This window comes from Xiphophorus hellerii, chromosome 21 (assembly GCF_003331165.1).
Source record: "Xiphophorus hellerii strain 12219 chromosome 21, Xiphophorus_hellerii-4.1, whole genome shotgun sequence".
NCBI classification, from domain to species: Eukaryota; Metazoa; Chordata; class Actinopteri; order Cyprinodontiformes; family Poeciliidae; genus Xiphophorus; species Xiphophorus hellerii.
The window spans coordinates 17,138,025-17,158,192 of NC_045692.1; the positions used below are offsets into that span (position 1 = coordinate 17,138,025).

The 20,168-nt window shown below is 36.8% G+C and overlaps 1 protein-coding gene across 3 annotated transcripts; it reads left to right on the top strand.

The window, feature by feature from the left end:
- The first annotated feature begins 6,827 nt into the window (after positions 1–6,827).
- Positions 6,828–15,078, top strand: adcyap1a (adenylate cyclase activating polypeptide 1a). 3 transcript variants are annotated; one of them, XM_032551475.1, is made up of 7 exons: positions 6,835–7,173; positions 7,351–7,455; positions 7,862–7,996; positions 8,519–8,623; positions 9,182–9,316; positions 9,820–9,940; positions 14,560–15,078. In XM_032551475.1, the coding sequence occupies exons 2-7, from the start codon at positions 7,358–7,360 to the stop codon at positions 14,566–14,568; spliced, it is 603 nt and encodes a 200-aa protein (XP_032407366.1). In that variant the 5' UTR covers positions 6,835–7,173; positions 7,351–7,357; the 3' UTR covers positions 14,569–15,078. The 3 variants fall into 3 exon arrangements, with proteins under 3 accessions (XP_032407367.1, XP_032407366.1, XP_032407368.1); XM_032551476.1 differs by lacking the exon at positions 8,519–8,623 and having other exon boundaries at positions 6,828–7,173; positions 9,820–15,078; XM_032551477.1 differs by lacking the exons at positions 8,519–8,623; positions 9,820–9,940; positions 14,560–15,078 and having other exon boundaries at positions 6,836–7,173; positions 9,182–9,562.
- The last annotated feature ends 5,090 nt before the right edge of the window (positions 15,079–20,168 follow it).

A 20,168-nucleotide genomic window follows, 5' to 3' on the forward strand; every position in this document is an offset into this window, starting at 1 on the left:
TTTCGCCCTTGTGACCAGCTTTGTAGTTTTTTTTAATGCACATCAATATATAGCAATATATTGCAAAATGCAATATATTGTTCAATAGATTGGTCTTTAGGCCTTTTATGTTGAAGTTCTTGGAAACAGTCTTTGTACAAAGCTATAAAGAATATTTGCTAGTCTTCTGAGTAGGCTAGTGTTAGAGGAGGGTCAAAATGTAGACAGTAGTTCGGGAGGCTCATGGTAAAAAGTCTTTAATAAGGAATATGAAAACGACTGACAAAAATCAGGAACAGGAAAGAGAGGTACTTCAGTTCTGACAAAGAGAAGGAAGTGACAAATAAGAGAAGAGCAATTAGAGGTTAGTAGTGGGATTTGGGGAAGAGTGTTTGCTGAGAAAAAATAGGATATGTGCAACAACTGTACAGAAAGACAGGCTGAGGGAAAGGAGAAAAAGAAGCAAGTGGGAGGAAGAGAGAAAATAAACCTCAACAAATAGAAGAAGACCCTGAAACAAACATAAACACTAACAGAAACAAACATAAAACTCAGGAAGCCCACCAATGACGAGAATAATTGAACTAACACAAAGAGAAAAGATCTACGTAAATAAACAACAATGAAATGATCAAAACAGAAACATAATTGAAAACCAAATGTCTAACACCTAAGGACCATAACAACACTTCAACCAAGTCAAAAGGATGCTAATGATTCCTTGTTCTAGTGCTGTGGAAGAGATCCTTACTTGATCCGGTACCAAAGAACGCTCATCCATCAGTCCTCTTGACTCCCACTTGAGTGAGTAGTCAAGTTTGATTCAGGCCTCCCCTGCCTGCAGTGCCTGACCAGGTGATCAGCAGCAAAGGGGTGCCACCAAGAACTATACTCTCCCCAGTATATAGTTTGACAAGTCTGCAGATGCTGCTGTGCCAGTGATCTACAGGAAGCTGAGTACAGAGATATGGTGGTGGTGGAAACCATTATCTTATCTTGAATGTGAACAAAACATAGGAGATAGCTGTAGCTTTCAGGAGAAACGGGAATAGATCAAACACTATTTCCATGATGGGAAATCAAGTGGAGGTAGCATTAGAGTGTAAGTTCCGTAGAGAGTGCTTATCTAGACAGAAAACTGGACTACAGCTGCAACAGTGAAGATGTTTACAAGTAGGGATAGGACAGACTGCAGTTCCTGAGGAAATTTAGGTGGTTCAGTTTTCGCAGAAAGGTATTGTAAATCTTCTGGAACTGTCATGCAGAGAGTAATCTGAACCTCTGAAGCTGGGTGTGCAAAGAAGGATACTGTGGGGCAACAAAAAGCTTAGTGGTAGAGCAAGAGCACCATGCAAAGGGGCTACTGTCCTGAATGCAGTTGTCCCCAGCTTGATTCCTAACCCTGGGAATTGTTGCATGTCTTTCCCTTCTCTCTATGCCCTTCCTCCTGTCCAGCTACTGTTGAATACAGGCCACTAGTTCCATGCAGTCTTTTTTAAAAGATGCTTCATAAATGAAGCACACACAGACAACTAAGCATCCTCTTCAAAGGTAGCTATACCAAAAGAGAGCGTTTTCAGTCAGAGATATTTACAGATGGGACTGCACAGTGGCGCAGTTGGCAGCATTGTTGCCTTGCAGCAAGAAGGTCCTGAGTTCGATTCCCGGCCCGGGGTCTTTCTGCACTGAGTTTGCATGTTCTCCCTGTGCATGTGTCTCTCCGGGTTCTCCAGCTTCCTTCCACAGTCCAAAAAACATGACCGTTAGGTAAATTGGTCTCTCTAAATTCTCCCTGTGTGTGCATGGTTGTTTGTCCTGTCTGTCTCTGTGTTGCCCTGGCAACCTGTCCAGGGTGTACCCCGCCTCTCACCCAGAATGTTTGCTGAAGATAGGCATCAGCAACTCTCCCGACCCCACTAGGGACAAGGGTGTTAGAAAATGGATGGATATTTACAGATTTTGTAAGGATTTTTTTTGTGTGTGTGTATTTATTTAGGTTTCTGTTCTATTGAGTCCTTGTGTTGTCCCAGTCTAAGCTTTGATAGTTTACACCTTTCCCTTGTTTCCCCTGATTGTCTCCCTGAGTATTTAATCCCACTTGTGTTCCCTACTCCTTGTCGGTTCCTCATCTCATGTCTGTCTAGTGTCAGCTGTCAGTTATCATTTGATTTACCAGTTGCTACCAGACTCAGAGCTTTTGTCACTGGTCATCTGTGCTGCCTGGATTTTGTGAAATTGTTTCTTCATTAAAACCTTCATCATTTACACCTCGTCCTGGGTCCAACCGAGTTTTTACCTCACCACCACAAACTGCAAATCATGACAGATTTGCTGTAATGCAGAGATTACAGGAGACACTTCCAGCCCACAGCAATCACCATCTATAATGTCTGTTTAAAGAAACTTGGATATTTTGTATTGGAGCCTTCAGTCCCCCTAATGGGTATTAGGAAAGGACCTTTTATGAGAACTGAACTGAACTTATTTCATAGGAACTGATATAGATGTCAATTGACTTTGCTGCCCATGACTAGGTTAAAAGCAATTATTGCATAACATTAAATGTTGAAAAACTTGTCTTGGAAGGTTTACTGATAGGGTATTGTATTGCACTAATTATTTTAACCTTCATTGTACTTCATAAAATCTGTTCACTGTCTTGTCTGCTTACACTAAATGATTACTTTTATCAGAAATGTTTACCTACAGGACGATGCACCAGGAAGTTTAGTGTGGTTGATGAGCTATTCCTGCCATTAATTTATCTATGATGGACCCAGTTTATTGACAAATCAAGTCAATTATCTTGCCACCGATGAATTCTTATGAGGTATGATCATTTTTAATTTTGAGTTTATATGAAAACTCTACCATGATTAACTCAAAGGAGATAATGAAGCTGAAATTGCAAATAAAAACAGTGCGCTGTTATCTTTGCACATGGAATAAGGAAGTGTGGAACAGGTGTATGACGAATGAAAAAATATTAAAATATGTTTCCATTTTTAAACTATGTATTGTACAATCAAGACATCTGTCTCTTTGGAAATGTTGTGTCCTCTTTATTGAAAAGATTTCAGAAATCACATTTTTTTATTTTAATTTTTTTTATCATATATTCAATAATAATGGTAAAAATGTTTGTATCCGTTTTGATACATTAGATAAGTGTGTATTTCAAATCAGTTTCAGGAAGTTGCTACAGAATTATATGCAAAAACTAACTTAGTAGGCTCCATGGTTATGTCATTTCTTTTGCACAATTTTTTCCCCAGTGAAAGACAAAGGACAATAAAAAGATTACAGTTTAGTCTCAATGTTCAGAAAACATCTAACACCAAAATAACAAAAGATACTTGGTCAGAATTCACCAATCTTTATCTTTATTTGTCAAAAATAAGATAATGCGTTTGAACAAATGTGTTGTGGGAAAAAAGGGTAAAAATGTGTTTGAATTCATATTTCTTTTTCTTCTGCTTATTCCGACTGTGTCTTTTGTAAGTTGTCACAAAAGCACCATAATGCCGTTAATGCTTTTGTCATTTTTTTCAGACAAAATAAACAGTAGACAACAAGCAATAAATTAAACAGTAGACTCAACAAGATAGAACTTTCTGACTTTTATTTCTTGAGTCAGTTTCTAATCGGTTAAAAAATATCACATTAAAAAGTACACAGAATTTCCCGAACTAAACTTTACTTATTATACTGTAACAGTGAGTCATGTTAATTTCCTGGAGATGAACACTGACCACAAACCTTCACATTAAATGTAATGATTTACAACAAAAGGGCTTCCTTTCTTTTCCCCGCAATGAAGTCAATTCCCCACAGAGGGTCCACAATGTGAGCAATGCCACTTTGCCCACACACCTTTCAAAATTGATTACCAAAAAAGCTTGTTCTGTAACCACTTGAGCTAAGAGACAGCAACATCAATAAAATTCTTAAGACACAACGTACCAGCTGCGGAGACAGCTGAGGCTATTAAAAGAAAACAGAGCTAAAATTAGAATGAGTCATATGTTCCTCTGCTGTCTTGTTTGAAGTGATAAAGCTCAGTTTTACTCCATGTGGTGTAATATGATTACGGAGACCTCAGCCTCTGAGAAAACAATATGAAGGCACATCTGAGCAAACAGTGCATGTATTTATTTTGCAATAGTTATCAAAAAACCTGGTGCCATCGTGCATTTTGATTAGTGAAGTGTAAGGCAAATATAATACACTACAGTCAGCAGGTTTATCAGTATTAAACATATGAGGGCTTTAAAGGTTGCAGTGATTCAAGCATTGGTTTATTAAAGCTAAACATTCATATCTGCTTTATGCAGGCTGTAATTAGATCCACATATCCTGCTATAATCAGAAGAAGAGCTTATTAAGAGATGATTGAAGCTGAATGAGTAATCATCACTTTACAATGATTACTTAGATTCATTTCAACATAAGATAGTCATGGAAATGTTATGATTAGCTGCTTCAGTCATAATTACATGGTTAAGTGTCCAAGAGACAGTTGACCTATTTTTACACATCAGAGCATTAAGTATATATTTGTGTCTAAATCAGTTCAATGATACTTTAGCTCATTCTATGCAACTTTGATTTAAGATTGGTAGCTAAACATGCTGATTTTCTTGATCTGTCTTAGACTTGTGATGCATCAGTGTGCATTTTCTTCCCATAACCACTGGGGTGCAGTGCTCACCCAGTACAAGAAACAGAGTTAATCTTTAAGACGTTTTTTTTTTTTCCTTTACATATTCCCCTTCTTCTATCTCTCAAGAATTTAAATTAAAGCATTTCCTTTTAGCTAAGCAAACCATCACATGACGTCAAAGAGCGGAGAAGACCGAAGAGGTCTGAATCACCTACTAAAGATTCAACACATGGCCCTGATGATGCCTGCGCAGAGGAAAGGCACATCTGACTTCTAATGAACACGGTAGAGGGAGAAAAATGAAAAAAAGCCAAGTTAACACAAGTTTTAATCAGAGTTTTAGTCTTATGCAACTTCACACTTCTGCCCACAACTTTGGGAAAATACATTTTAGTCTAATTTTGCTCATATGGCAGCTTCTCAAAGATGTGGAGTCCACTGGAGAAGCTTGGTGTTATCCTGCCCGATCCGTTCTAACACCAGTTCTGATGAATGTGTCGGCCTCTTTTGTATATTGGACAAATCAAATGAGCTACATGACCTAAACTGTCACTCACAGAAGACATAGATTTTCAGTTTAATAGTGTTCAAGAACCACCGAGGCTTAAGCCACCATGACTGGAAGCAGCTTGAATACTGGTGTCACCGTCCACAGTGACGCCAGACAGGGAGCTGAAAAAGGAGATTAAAACTCTTCCCCAAATTCAACACCTTCAAGCGCAAATTGTATTTGCTGCATTTGTTGCACAAGCAAATAAATCAAATCAAATTTTTATGTCCAGGTTTGGAAAGATTGCGCTGTTGATGCTTTGATGCCTATAAAAAGCATCTAGTTGCACTGCAACTTGCTAAGATTCATGCATCTAAATATTACTGGAGGTTTATGTATGTTTTTGAGCCTGTGTGGAATAAAGAAGAAGTTACAATAGATTGAAACTTGTGCATGCAACCAGTTTTAATGATTTATTGCAGTTGCATGTTGAATAGTAAACCACAGGTCTGGAACCTGTGGATGCCTAAGTCGCTGTTTCTACCTTCCACAATGCCTCATAACGAGCCAACAATTATTTTTAAATATAGATATAACAACTAATGCAAGTTTTTGAGGTTTTTCGTGAAATAATTACACTAAATTTCCATGATAGAATGACTAAAAGCACCAGTAATATTTGTAGACTTGTTTTTCCTTGTCATTAGCTTTGAAAATGTGTGTTTTACTATTTCATTTTTGCATAATATTTCGCCACCCTCTATTGAAGAAAATGCACCCATTTTCTTTCTGCACAAGTTTTATAAAATAGAACTATCTTTCAAAGTGGGAAAATTCAGATTTCACAGCAGCAAGTTGAGGTAAACAAGAACATGCAGGTAAAACTACAAAAATAAGAATAAGATATAGTAAGAACAAATTTACAGCATATAGGAAAAGATATACAGGGCAGTTATTAAGAAAATGGCATATTCAGACTATCAGAAATATGCAGATGAGGAAGCATATGTTTACACGTTTTCATTCATTTTAAAACTAAAAATAGAAGTTAAATGGTGTTTTTTATTTCTTTGAGACTTTTGCTCTTACTTCCGTTTTAACATTTTATTGATATTGTTGTGTATTTTCTTTTGTCTTTTCAGCATTTCTTTTTCTGTACCGCACTTTATCACAGCTGTTGTTGTTTTTAAAGTGCTTTATTTGAGAAAAATAGTAATATTGTAGTTCTTTAAAAATGACTAATTCTATTATAAAGATTTATCAAAAACTTTTGAACAATATGCTTCAGTACTGAGTTGCGTGAACTGCTTAAGTGGTCAAATGGAAACTTAAAGGAAACATAATTGAAAGTAGCCTGATAAAATAAATGACTTCCTCCCGTTTGTGTTGTTCTGGCCTCTAACGCTCATTTCAGCACTTCCAGTTGTGAACAGCTCCTATCCTGCCCACAACAGCCTCCGAAGGCCCGTCACGTGACGCTTTTTATGGAGTGACGTAAGCTGTTGACATTAATTCACGGTTTAATTAATGATGATGTTTGAATTGAAGAGCCATTTCATCCTTTCTCTTTTTTTTTTATGAGTCGGCTCTGGGTCTTTCATTGACGCGGAAGACGTCTGCGCTCTTATGGGACAGAGAAAGGGAGGGGGTGATGACGCAGCCATCCACCTCCACACCCCACCTCTAACTCTAACTCCCACCCCTTCTGCCAACATGATAAGTGCTGGCAAAGAGACGAGCCTTTCGAATTCATGGATAAAAAACCAAAAGAGAGGTAACTTCACAAGACTCAGGAAAGTTTTGACAGAGACAGCAGCTGCTGCTGCTGTGGAGTTTTTTGTCCCGTCCATGAGCTACTAAAAAAAAAAAAAAAGAAAGAAAGAAAAAAGCTGAGCTGAGGGCGCACGGTACGCTGCACAATCCCAACAAGGACGCTGAAGATACACTTCCCAGAGAAAGAGAGTGAGAGAGACTGAGATAGAGATCCTATCTCACTCTCAGCTGAGGTCCTCGGAAGATCGTGTCTATCGTCTCGAAACTGGTAAGAAGAGGCGCTTTTACGCAGCGTAAAAGTGATAAAATTTTTGATTAAAACATCTTCTGATTATGTTTTTTTTTCTTTCCATAAAAATCAGAATTTAATTTAATCCAATAATATCCTTGGGATCACTGTTATAGTCTCATGGTTATTTTTATTATTTTTTTTTTTTTCCCCCAGCAGGACCATGTCTAGTAAAGCAACTTTAGCACTGCTCATCTATGGAATCATAATGCATCACAGCATCAACTGCTCGCCTGTAGGAATAAGCTTTCCAAGCATAAGGTATGTAGTCATTTTAGCACTTATTTATTGGTAGAACTGGTTGAAAATCCCTTTACTGTACAAGCGTAGCAGCAAGTACGAGATCTGCAAGTTATGTCTGTGAGTATTACAGCTTATTACAGGATAACATCAACTGACAGACAATCTATAGGGCTGAGATACATTTACCAGGGAGAGGAGGTAATGTAGTTTAGGCTCCTGTGCCACAGCCCTAGGCTGACCTGGCAATTAATCGATAAATCTATCTGGATGTATAATTAATAGGAATTAAACTGGAGCAAAATGGATACAATAAACAGCAATAAGACACTGTTTCCTGTACAGACACTAAAAATTTTACTCTTTCAAATTAAAGTTTGTTTAGGTTGTAAAATTCTTGTCTCCTTTTTTAAACATAAAATTTTAGACTTGACAGTGAGCTTTATGATGAGGGTGGCAACTCCTTGCCCTCCCTGGATTATGATGGAGATCAGTTGGAAGTGAGAAGCCCCTCTTCTGTCGCAGATGATGTCTTCACCATGTTCTACCCATCAGAGAAAAGGTAATTTTGTTTTCAACAAGCAAAACTGGAGAATAAAGCTTTGTCATTCATTAGTGTATGAGACATCCCTGTTGAACATGTTGTTTCTGTATGTCTGTCTATGTATCTGTTCTGTGTAAAATCAGTGTATCGTCAAAATGTTTCTGTATTTCCCAGCGGATCTTGTATTTCATTTGTCATAGTTCAATTCACTATTTGGAGATGCCTTTGACAATTTCAGTCAGAAAAAAAGCTTATTATAAAAATAAATCTAAACAGAAGATAAGTAAGACTAACAATTTTATATATCATATATATACCATCTTTCAATTAAACTATAATATTTTAGAATAATAAACATAATTATCAAAATCTCATGATTTCTTTTTAGCAGTTTTGCCAAATTTTTATCTAAAAATTTGAGCTAATTCCACCAAATAACATCATAGGATGGATATTTGCTGCCCTGTAGAGTTTTAATATGTGCCGCTACGTTAAGTGTGTGTGGTGATTTTTACTGTGTGGCTATCTATATCATCCCAGAATGGAAAGGCATGCAGACGGCATGTTTAATAAAGCCTACAGGAAAGCGCTGGGTCAGTTATCAGCAAGGAAATACCTTCATTCTCTGATGGCAAAACGTGTAGGGTAAGAATCTTCTTGTTCGTCTCTTTTTTTCTTTAAATCTGCCGTTTCTCGTTCTCTGTGCGTCTTTGTTTCTGTGTGCTGGGTCTTTAAATGCTCATAACTCATGCTGTAATATGTCTGTGGTGTAATTGTTTTCCCTCAACGTGATGCCAAATATGTGCCCCCACCCCTTCCTACTAAATCAGCTCATCATGAAATCGCCAGGAAGAGGAGCAAACTGTTCTTTGATTAATTTCGGAAGTGTTACTTTTTAAGCTGGCTGCTATGGAAAAAGCAGTCAGGGAGAATTAAGTTAAACAGTTTTAGATTTATTTCCCTCTGAATAATTTATGGGACTAAATCCCAGTGGATTCTGATTGGAGGGAAATGGGTGGATGCAGTTTGTGGAAAATGCACACTGAAATCCCTAATTTTATTTAGGATTCTTCATTCAAGGTCTTCTCCTGACACTCTTAATCAGCCATGTTATTATTCTAGGGTTTAGGGTTACTGAAATGTACTGTATATGTGCCCAGCACAGATCCTCTGTAACTTGGCTCCCTATTTTATCTCCTACAGTGGGGGCAAAACGCTGGACGACAGCTCGGAGCCCCTCTCCAAGCGACACTCAGACGGGATCTTCACAGACAGCTACAGCCGCTACAGGAAGCAAATGGCTGTCAAGAAATACCTGGCGGCGGTCCTGGGGAAAAGGTACAGACAGAGAATTAGAAACAAAGGACGGCGGATGGCGTATTTGTAGCATCTCCCACTAAGCCTCCTGAGTATAGAGAACCCCTCCGCCCCCCTCCCACAAAAAAAAAAAAAAAAAAAAAATCAATGTGTTCAGTCCCAGATGAAGTCATTTTGGAGATTTTACCAATCAGTGGATCGCTTTTTGTGTTCCTAAGACATGTATTTATGTATGAAGTAAGCCATTAAATGAATATTTTGATAATATTGTTTTCATTTTGTACTTGAAGCACTTAAGGATGCACTTATTTGCAATGTGGACCATTTTTTGTTCATTTAGGGAGAAAATATGTCCCTGGTCTAACATGAAAATCTGTTCTGATAGTTTTGTCTTTTAAGCTTTTAGCAAAGACATAGAAACAAGAGGGAAATAAACAGCTTAAAAGATAATCAATGCATTAAATGCTGCTTTTTTCCTCCCTGAAACATGATATTAAGAGTTTAGTTGTCTTTATTCACAACAGCCTTGAAGACATAGGTATTCAACATATCCTACAAGCGATAGACTTTGACGCCCTCCCGGACGGGGATGAGCTTGACGCTTTTTTGGGAGACTGGCTGAAACAGTTTTCTCCCGAATTTGCGGTGAGTTTCCGGCTCTTTCCCGAAACTGGGATTTCTCAAGTCCCTCCTTCTTTTTTTTTCTTTGTTCTATTCTTTTTTCTCACTTTGTGAGGTTGTTTTAGACTCTCGAATCAAACTCTCCTTTCACCTCATCTGTGCTTTTGGCTCACAGACAACAGGAACGCAGGTTGCTAATGATGATGACTGAGAAAAGGAAATTGGTCAATCTGACGTAACCTTTGAGGTTAAAGTGGCAGGTTAGACTTTTTTAAAGAGAGGTAATTTAAAGATACTATCTACCTGTAGTGGAAAGATGCTGCACAATAGTGAGTTTGTAGGAAAGTTAATATATCCTCTGAGCAGTAGAAGGATATATTGTGTTAATAATAGCTACATTAACACAGATATTTTGCAAAACAGAAACTGGTGCATTTGCACATCACGTCCACTCGCATATGAAGTTTTGCCAAAGGAAAAAAAAAAGTTAACTTTGAGAAATATTTTCTAAAATGAATACTTGAGATATTTATGTGGGTGCTAGGTATCTGAGTGTAGCAGACATGATAATGTAGTTGCCCCGGCCACCTTTGTTTCTGTTTTTGTACTAGATACTACAACAAAAATGAGGCATATTTGAATGTCTTTCCACATCTGCTTCACATTATAATTGAGGGGGAATTATTGTTAATGAAAACAGTAGCTGTGGCTGTTTTAGGATAAATCTGTTGCCTAACACAGCTTTGGCCATGCTTAGGATATTTTCCTTTGGAAATTTGACGTATTGTTGACGTTACTGCCACCTGTTGGCAGAGCATAGGTTTTGCAAGGTTGCTAATTGTGGAGACAGTGCAGATGTGAATGTGATCAAAAACACAGGAGAAAGAGTACATGTAGTTGTGTAGCTAAACTGAAGTTTACAGAGACCCAAGTAAAGAAAATAGCCCAAGCTAAAGGCCCTATACATTTTTTTTGTTGAGCTGACTTGCTTTTCAGTCCTGATCTAGTTTGAAATCTTTGAGAATGTTGATATGGTGCATACTAGGTTTTAGTGTATTTACTTTGTTGCTTATTTAATTCACATCTCGTAACACTTCCAACAATCTGCTAATTTGAAAATACAGAATCCCAATTTCAATAAGATTAGATTCACTTACCAACTAATATTTCCTCTAATTAAAGTATATTGATCAATCTGAGTATCACACAGCCAGTGAAAAGTGGAACCTTTTCCCTAAAAACATGTTCTCCAGACACCAAAAGTATTGTTGTGTTCTCTTACTACATGGAAATTGTATTATTCATAATTTCTGGTTGTAAATACAACACCACCTCCTGAAATCAGAATTCTTTAGTATCCAAAGTGGCCTCTGTTCATATAAAACCTAGTAAAAGTTACAGGTAAAAACTACTTATCAGCACTCATGAGGTTTTGCATGTTATTATTCCAGTGACACACATAGTGCTGACAGAAAGCAGGCTCTTTTAGTGTTCAAACGTATGAAATACAGAGAAATTTCTTGCTACTGGCTGCTACATGTAGGATTAAGAAGCCTACATGTAGCTTCTTAATTTGACTAGATGAGGACCTTTTACAGTGACCTGGAGAAAAGAAGCTAAAATAAGAGGAACATAGGCTTCCCTTCACACTTTATAGTTTGATTCATTGCAATATGATACATTAAAATGATGCAAATGAATGACCATTAGCAACTAAATGAGGAGTAATTCTTTTTAAGATTCATATTTCACTAGAAAGTCTTTAATTATAATTCTTATGTGCCTTAGTGAAAGTGAATATTATAAACCTTCAGTATTATCCAATCACTCTCCTACATATCAACCTTGAGATCAAATGCCATAGGAAGATATAGCAGCATCGCCTTCTTATGAATTTGACTTGTAGTATATAATATTTTGATCACTGTCTAAACTAGCTCCAATGACTGGTTAAAAAATTCAACCACCCTGCAGATCTCATGCATTACATGCACCATAAATATGTCTGTCTGCTACTCAGATATCACTAAAAAGACCCAATATTAACAATACTTAATCTCATAACATCACGCAAAAGCTCTGCCTGCACTGAATGCTCATCACAGCAAAAATACTTTTCCCTCTAACCTATTCCACAACCCTGATCCCAATGCACATGCACTGTTCATATTGGGACAATCAAAACTGGCACATATATTTCAAAATCTTGATGCTCCAAAAATCTGCTTGATTTCCTCACACCGTGACCCATGTAATTAAAGTTTTTTATGCCAACTACATGCATGTACGGTAAAAACAACAAACAAAAAACAAACAAACATGTTAAACCAATTAGAAGAAATACATTATGCATAATAAATACATAAATGAGAAAATACAAACAAATAATCAAATTAAAGTGATGCAAAAACTGATCTTACAGTTAAAATAACAGTGAAGTATCTCAGCTTTGGTGAGAATTTAAAAAAATGACAATAACTTTACAAATGACAGCGCAATAAGAGCCTTACAGGTCTTCATTTACAAAGGTAGCTAAGTTAAGATTTTTTTCTTTTTACTTTTGCAAATTTCGCCTTTAGTTTTCATCTAAACATAATTTAATCAAGCATTATTATTGTGTTGTGTCTGAGAATTGGCACACATTAATTAATCCACTTTATATTAAACATAGAAGGTTATCAGTAAATATAGTGTTGAATCACCAGGTGTGAACATTTTTAGAGTGTTTTAATGAGGTAAAATTAATTAAATCCCTGCCCCTTTGACAGTTTGTATTAAGTTTCTACTGCTCTTTGGATTTGTTAAATTTTCTACAAATTCATAAAGATATGATACCTTTCTGCCTCAGACAAATAAACATATGACTATTTGTAAGTTTACAGTACCTCACTGAAATGAGTCCATGTCCCGTTAGATTCAGATGATTTCCAAAAGTAGAAATGATCAGATTTGAGAGGAGGAACAGAGAATTCGTTTTTACTTTTTCCTATTTTTTTCCTCCCACTTCAGCAATGTTTACAAAGAGATCCTCCACTTTGACCCATGTAAACTGCCAATGCTTTGTATCTACCAACTTCAATCCAATGTGTTTGGAGATTTTCTCTTGTCTCTTTGTCCATATAATAAGTCTCAATGACATTTCAAGCATACAAATCCCCAAAACAAACAATACTTATTACATGGTTTTCTCCATCAGTTTGTTCTGTGTAAAGGACATACAAAGTGGTTTGAACTCTGGATCTATTGTGCTTCCCTATTTTCTGTCATGTGAACAGCTGTACAAACTCCAAGCAGACTGCATGATTAAAGTAATTGCACCAGCTCATTGCATCTGTGCAGACAACTACATGGTTTTGCTTGCTTTCTGACTTCTGCGTACATACATATCTACCATTGCTGGATATTTTGTGCTCTGTTCTTCTCACTTACTCTTCTAAACAAGTAGTGTGTTGCACCTTGTTTTGATTGTACTTTATTGATGCTTAATCTGCTGGAATCTATTAAAGCCTATTATTACTTTTTAAAGATACTTTCAAATAAGCATCTTATGATATCTGCCTGCAAATAGAGGCACAAAAGCTGCCATAAGTGATGACATATTAAGGACAGAAAGCACATAAACTGAGGGGAAGCAGGCAATATATCTGCTGATTTTCAGGCAAAGTTAACCAAACCATTACTCACTTCCAGGTGAGTTAATCTGAAACATGCCCAAAAGTACATTTATTTCAGGAATTCAATACAAAATGTCAGTTTCAAGTATTAGATATTGTAGATTCATTACACATGGAGTGACATATTTCTTTTCGGGTTTGATGAAAATCTAATGAAAAAAAAAAAGCATTTAGACTAAATTAATTTTAAAAAAAGCTAGTTGTCCAGCAGATAATCATTACTATGCAGCTCAAATAGGGCAAGCCACAAAGAAGCCTCCTATTTAAAACGTTCTGCAGGCAAGTCTACAAGAGAAAGTTGAGTGGAAGAAAAACGTACATTAGAAAGAGGTGCACAACCAACAGAGATTATGCTGCACAGAATGGCTATGTATAATAATGGATTTCATTTCGTCTGTACTGTAGGTTCTGGTGTCCTTATTCCTCCTATTGATAGTGCTAGATTCAGAATTGGATTGTTGCAGTTTCAAAGTGTGTCACAATCATCCCATGGTTGTAGTCATCCTACTACTACTTGTGCATTTTCTTCTAGCACAATTTTCTCTTCCACTCATCTTTCCTTAAATGTGAGAACAAGCATCTTCTCCAGTGGTTTATCTTCATTTTAGGTGCCAATGATTGCTTGCTGAACAACTGCCAAGTCGTTGCTTTTCACTTTGATTGTGTCTTCTATAACCTTGCATTTCTCTGTTAAAAGTTTAATGTAATGTTGAATTTTTTTTTAAATATTGAGTTTGGGGATTTTATATCATGCATGCTTAAATCAAAATATACAGAAACTTTTCAAGATGTATCACTTAATGTGTAATGAACCTGGAGAGCATATGACAAAATTTTTAAATTGAATTTCTGAAAGAAATCACCTCATTGACAATGTTCTAATTCATTAATTTCCTGTATGAGGAATAAAAAGAGAACAGGATTAAAGTTGTTCCATCCCTCTGTTACTGTATCAATTTTTCTTTACAGGCTTTGTGACGCAGCGGAGCAGTTTGCAGCTGTGGTGCCTTGCATCGACTATAACAAAAAAAAAAGAAAAAGGAAAAAAAAAAAAAACAATAAAAAAATGCCATGAATCATGGATGGCTATTTAGTGGCCCTACAATGCTGCACATCTTTGGCGCACACTTCATCACAAATTTTTTTGTCATTTTCGTCTCTGTGTTTGATAGGATCTTTAACTGCTTAGACATCAATTCCTATTGCACTGCTTCTTGTTTGGCACTTTGTTTTAGAGCTCTATGTTTTTGTGAAAACAGCGGGGGAGGGGGAAGGTGGCAGCTCCCCGAAGAAATATGACATGTATGATAATGAAAGCGCCAATAGCCTTACAAAAATGAATTATTCTTCAGAGATACATACATATATATATATATATATTTACTGTGTGGAAAGTGAATATTAGATTACTATAAAGTTTGAGTCAATAAATGTCTGAAAAAAAAGGTGTTGTACGATTTGTATGAATAAATTTTTGTAAACAACAAATATTTTGTCCAATCTTTGAAGCTAATAATATCTTGAGATGTGAATTTATCTAAAAATATGTAGTTTTTCAGGTGAAATATACCCTCTACCCTTTATGGGGTCTTACATAATAAAAGAAAAAAAGATCAAAGATGAGCTGTGAATCTTTGAACAGAGTAAAACAGCAAGTTAAACTCGTCATTATACATTAGGATGGTATGGATGTTCTGTACCTCAGATATAATCAGCAAGCCGAATTAACAAAATTCAAAAGGGGAAAGAGAGGATTTAGAGACTCTCCTCCCGGTTTTTCTCAGTGACTCAGTGGTTTTTGGCGGAGGAGCTTTGACACCAGTTGGCCGGGTGTCTGCCTCCATTTGGGACAGCATGAGTAAAAGGGAGACGTGGGAGGGATCACCCAGCCCGCGCCACACGCTGTCTCGGTGCACTTTACACCTCCCCTCCTGCAGCAGGCGCCGCCGAGGGCCTGTGGGGCCTGGAGGAACAGTTGGCCGTGCCCGGCTCCATGGAAGAGAGCAACAATATGAAGCAGAGGAGGCTGCATACGCAGACATCAGGGGATACATGTGTAAAAAACACATTTTCACAATTTATGAACGGTAAGAACTTGCAGGACTTGCTTTTTTTCGTCACATCCAACAAGCTGGATAAGCAAACAAATTTTAAAATGTACAAAGATTACCTATCTTTGCCTCCCTTATTAAATCATGAATTACTTGTGATTGATGATACATTTTCAGTCAAGTGTTATCAAACCACACACAAGCCTGATTGCTGCCTGATCTGTAAAATTCAGAAATCACTTAAATAGAACCAGTCTGACACACAAGAAGAAGGCAAAAAGATCTGAATAAGCAAACCATATGTCAGAATGTAAACACATTCAGAACAGATTAAATTGACAACATTATCATTCTAGATGGGGTTACGAAGTCATTTTCAAGGCTTTGTGACTGTAGTTAATGTATATGTAATTTTCCTTTCGGATCAATAAAGTATTTTGAATTTTGAATTGATTCAAAATAAGAGCCATTAAACAGAAATGAGGGGGAAAAAACATGAAATATTGGTTAATCTATAACAATTGGCCTGCCTACTAAAATTTCTGCAAGAATCCATGAACGACTCACCCAGAAGTTCACTGAACTAACATCGCCTTTCAGAAAATGAACATCATAACCACAGTTTAACACGGTGGTGATGGAGTGATGGTTGGGGATTATGTTGCTGGTTCAGGACCTAAGAGACTTGTCATAATTGATGGAACCATGAACTCTGCTCATGGATAAAACCTGAAGAAGAAATCTCAGAAATCAGTTTGTGACCTTGAGCAAACTTACATGACCTGCTCATTTGCTAAGATCATCTTAGCCCCGCCCACTGCACTTCCTGAATTCATTCATATTGTTATATCTCCCACATTACATGGTTAAAAGCAGCACAAAATTTTTTATGTCATCTCAGAACAGTCACATTGACCTATGGGAATGCTGACAACACCAATCTGCATTACTATGTTGAACAGAAGCTATCTTAAGTGTGAATGTAGACTGTAGGAATAATAATTATAAAACTATGAAAAAAGGATATAAACAATTATTCCTTTGCATTATTTTGCAAAAAAATATTTAGGGTGATAGAAATAATGACACTTATCCATGCTAGACTGCATATTTTGTGGTTTAACTGTATTATAATCCACATTTTTTACTCTAACTACTGGAGCTCTGAAAATCTGGAAAAAAAAAAGTAAATTATAACAATTCAGAGATGTTGGACCGTTCCTCATAAAAAAAAAAACGATCAAGAATATTAGAGAAAAGAATATAGAAAAAACAGAAAAACAAACTGAGAGTGTGCTATAACCATTAAGTCATGTTCTATTTGAGAGATTACTTGATTCTACAGATTTGGTCAAATTTGATTAGTGAATTATCAAATGTGAAACATCCCTTTTAAATCTGCTTTTGGATAGCTTTTGTCCCTTGAAGGAGACGCTTGAAGAATTACCAGACTGCTAATTGCATTGTTACCAGATTGCCAAAAATCCTGTAAAAAAAATAAATAAATAACTGAAGTTTATATCCTGTTGTAATGCAAACTCTGTGGGTGCAGAGGCTGGCATTTAAAACTCCACCACCCACCCTGGTGTCCTCCACTCTGTTCTTTCATCACCTTTTTACGTGCATGTCAGTGTCAAGGAAAGACATATAAAAAAAAAAAAACTTTTAGGTTGACATTAAAACCTTATCATGGCGCCTCCTGCTACAGCTAAGTTATATTTGCAGAAGGTTGGTGGGATGGTGGTCTACGCGGTCAAACAGGCCTGCCACCTCTGAGCGCGTGATGACCCCCCACTCAGACACGAGGGCATGGCTTAGATTTTTTCTGTAGCTGCGTCCTCAGTTCTCAGTGGAGCTCAGAGAGAGGATGATCAATGGGAGTGATCTGATTCCTCCGGCCCGTGCCAGACCCTTTCTTAACCTTGCTAACCCAATCAGCTGCCGTTGCCAAGCAACCAGTCCCGGGAGAATGCGTTGGGAGTGGGTGGTGTGTTGGTGGCCTTCGCGAGAAACGAAACATCACAAAGGATGCGTTTCTCTCAGACGGATTCAGCCGAAGCTCCGGTGTCTTCTGCAGGCTGAATGCTGCAAACACGGAGAGTCACACAGTCTCCCTCTTCCTCTCCCTCTCTCTGTCTGTCTGTGGTGGAGAGAAGGAAGACGTTGAGTAATGCAGTGATTCATTACAGTGTACAGACAGGCACACAGAGTGTAACTAATGCTTTTGCAAGTGAATCAGATGGAAACAAAACGAACCAGACATAAAGCAGACCAAAAAAACAAAATGCAGAAATTGTTACGAATATGGAAAGTAGTAAGAAGTTACCTGAGGAAGCACCTGCAAACATGAGCACAAGTTAAGCTGAATTAATCAAATTAAAAACTTAAAAATAACGCACATGCATAGTGAATAAATAAATCATTTAAGAAGGCAGTGTTGGTTGTTAATTTTCCAGCAAACGTTTTTGGTTTATTTTATTTTGTCATGTCAGTTACATGCTGATTTAGTATAAAAATGTAGCCTGATGTTGGCAGCCATATTTCTAATTAGTTACAATCTGAGCTACCGGCCGACTACACCTGCAACACCATGAAATGTTTTCTACTGTATTTGATCAAATTTATGTGGATTGAAAATGATGTCACTCTATTAAAACATTCAAAAATTGATTGAGACTGTACACTGTCTGACTGAAGAGTTTATGATGAAATGAAGAATTGGATCAAACAAAGCCACAGATGGAGGTTGGGGGCAAAAATCGAGCAGTTATTTCTAAAAAAATAAATTGTTTTGCTTGGTAATTTAACTTTGTAAATCCCTCACAGAGTTTGATCAGATTTATTTGGTTCTTATAGATCTAAACTCTAAGATTTCACTCCTTCACTTTAAAAAAATGAGAAAGCAGAAAGCAACAATGGAGCCCGAGTGGCTCCATTGTTGAAACACCAGCGACAGGAAGATTGTGGAAAGACACCCAAACTATGTGACCTACATCAAACATTTAAAAAGAAAGACATGCCACAGGAATTGGTCACAGATGGAGACAAAACCCTACACAAGGAATAGTGTGTTCTGATCCGGCAAATTGTTAACGTTTCTTTTTACCAATCTTCAACATTTCTTTACCTGTGTGACAACAGCAAATCTGTTGTAACGCTGCGAAGTAAAAAGAAATACCTTGAAAAACATTTTTCATACCAGACTTGAGTCTGTCAGTGCCCCCTCAACATGACACTTCTTTTCAAGGCCAGAAAAACAACATATTTTTCCCTTTGCTAATGAAAATTTCCAGCGATAAAAGAGTAACCTTCATGAAGTCAATACATTCAGGGTATTTCATTTGACGCCAGTCTAGTGTGATTAGAAGATACTGTATTTTTGTGTGTAAAGCAGACATTACAAAGCCTGCTGGATGAGTTGTGCATTATTACAGGCAGCCCACACTCTCTACACTCTCAAGCCTTTACATGCTTCCCACAAACTTGTTCTCTCAAAATGACAGAAGAAAAATTGGATTTTTAAAAATAAATGGTGGAATATTTCCTGGAAAAAGGATTGAAACTTGACCATTTGCTGAAAAAGCTTTTTTTCTCTCACTTCGAGAGGAAATATTTGTCTTTTTTAGATGTCCTAGCTTGAATTAGAAAAGGATAAGATACAACCTTTTTATTTTAGCTAAAAATAACACATTCACCACAGAATAAACTTTTAAGCCAGGTACAACTGAACAAACACACTTTGAAATTGTTACATTAATAAACATGACTGAAGTTGAAAGATAGCAGTTCTCAAAGACTGGAGTTGGACACTTATGGTAGCATTACAGAGGTTGCAACAGTACCAAATAGTTTCCACAAATGTTTTTTAAATAGATGTATTTTCTTACAGATATATCTCACCCTAAAAAGGGCGAGACATTGAAACCTCTCAAAAATCTTCCCATGTATTCATGTAACTAAGAATATTTGGCATAACTTCATAGATAGTTCAGGATAATCTAAGCCAGTTTATGAGGAAAAGGAAACCTGCAATCTAATAGAGGAATGAGTTTGGTCAATCAGGGCCTTATATGTTGAAGAAGAGGCTAAAAAATGCAGCTAAAATAAAAGACAAACACAATTTCCTCTTTGTATTATCCTATTTTACTTCACAGAGGCCTTGCAAAAAATGGAGTAAATTCTTTTTTCAAAAATATTTACAAAAAGTTGCAGTAGTGAAGTCTGGAAGCAAAAATACTGTTTAGTATGTTGCTCTATTTATGAATATTGCTCAGATGAATGAGTTTTGTATGGGAGGTTTAAGATATATCCTGGTAAAAAAAATAAAAATAACTCCAGTAATTTTCATACCGATGGTGTTACGGACTAAAAAGCTTCTTCATATAATGTTCTAGTTAAGACCGCAGATTTTGTCTTTGTTTGAATAAAAATAAAAAAACAAAAGGATTTTATGTTTTCAAAACATGCTGTACCATAGAACACATTGATGAACTAGGAGGTCACAACAGAACCCAGAAAAACATCTAA

Coding starts and splice junctions, on each gene's coding strand:
- adcyap1a (XM_032551475.1), top strand. CDS start 7,358: ATGTCTAGTAAAGCAACTTTAGCACTGCTCATCTATGGAATCATAATG. Junction 8,624..9,181: donor CTGATGGCAAAACGTGTAGG/GTAAGAATCTTC, acceptor TATCTCCTACAG/TGGGGGCAAAACGCTGGACG. Junction 9,317..9,819: donor GCGGCGGTCCTGGGGAAAAG/GTACAGACAGAG, acceptor TATTCACAACAG/CCTTGAAGACATAGGTATTC.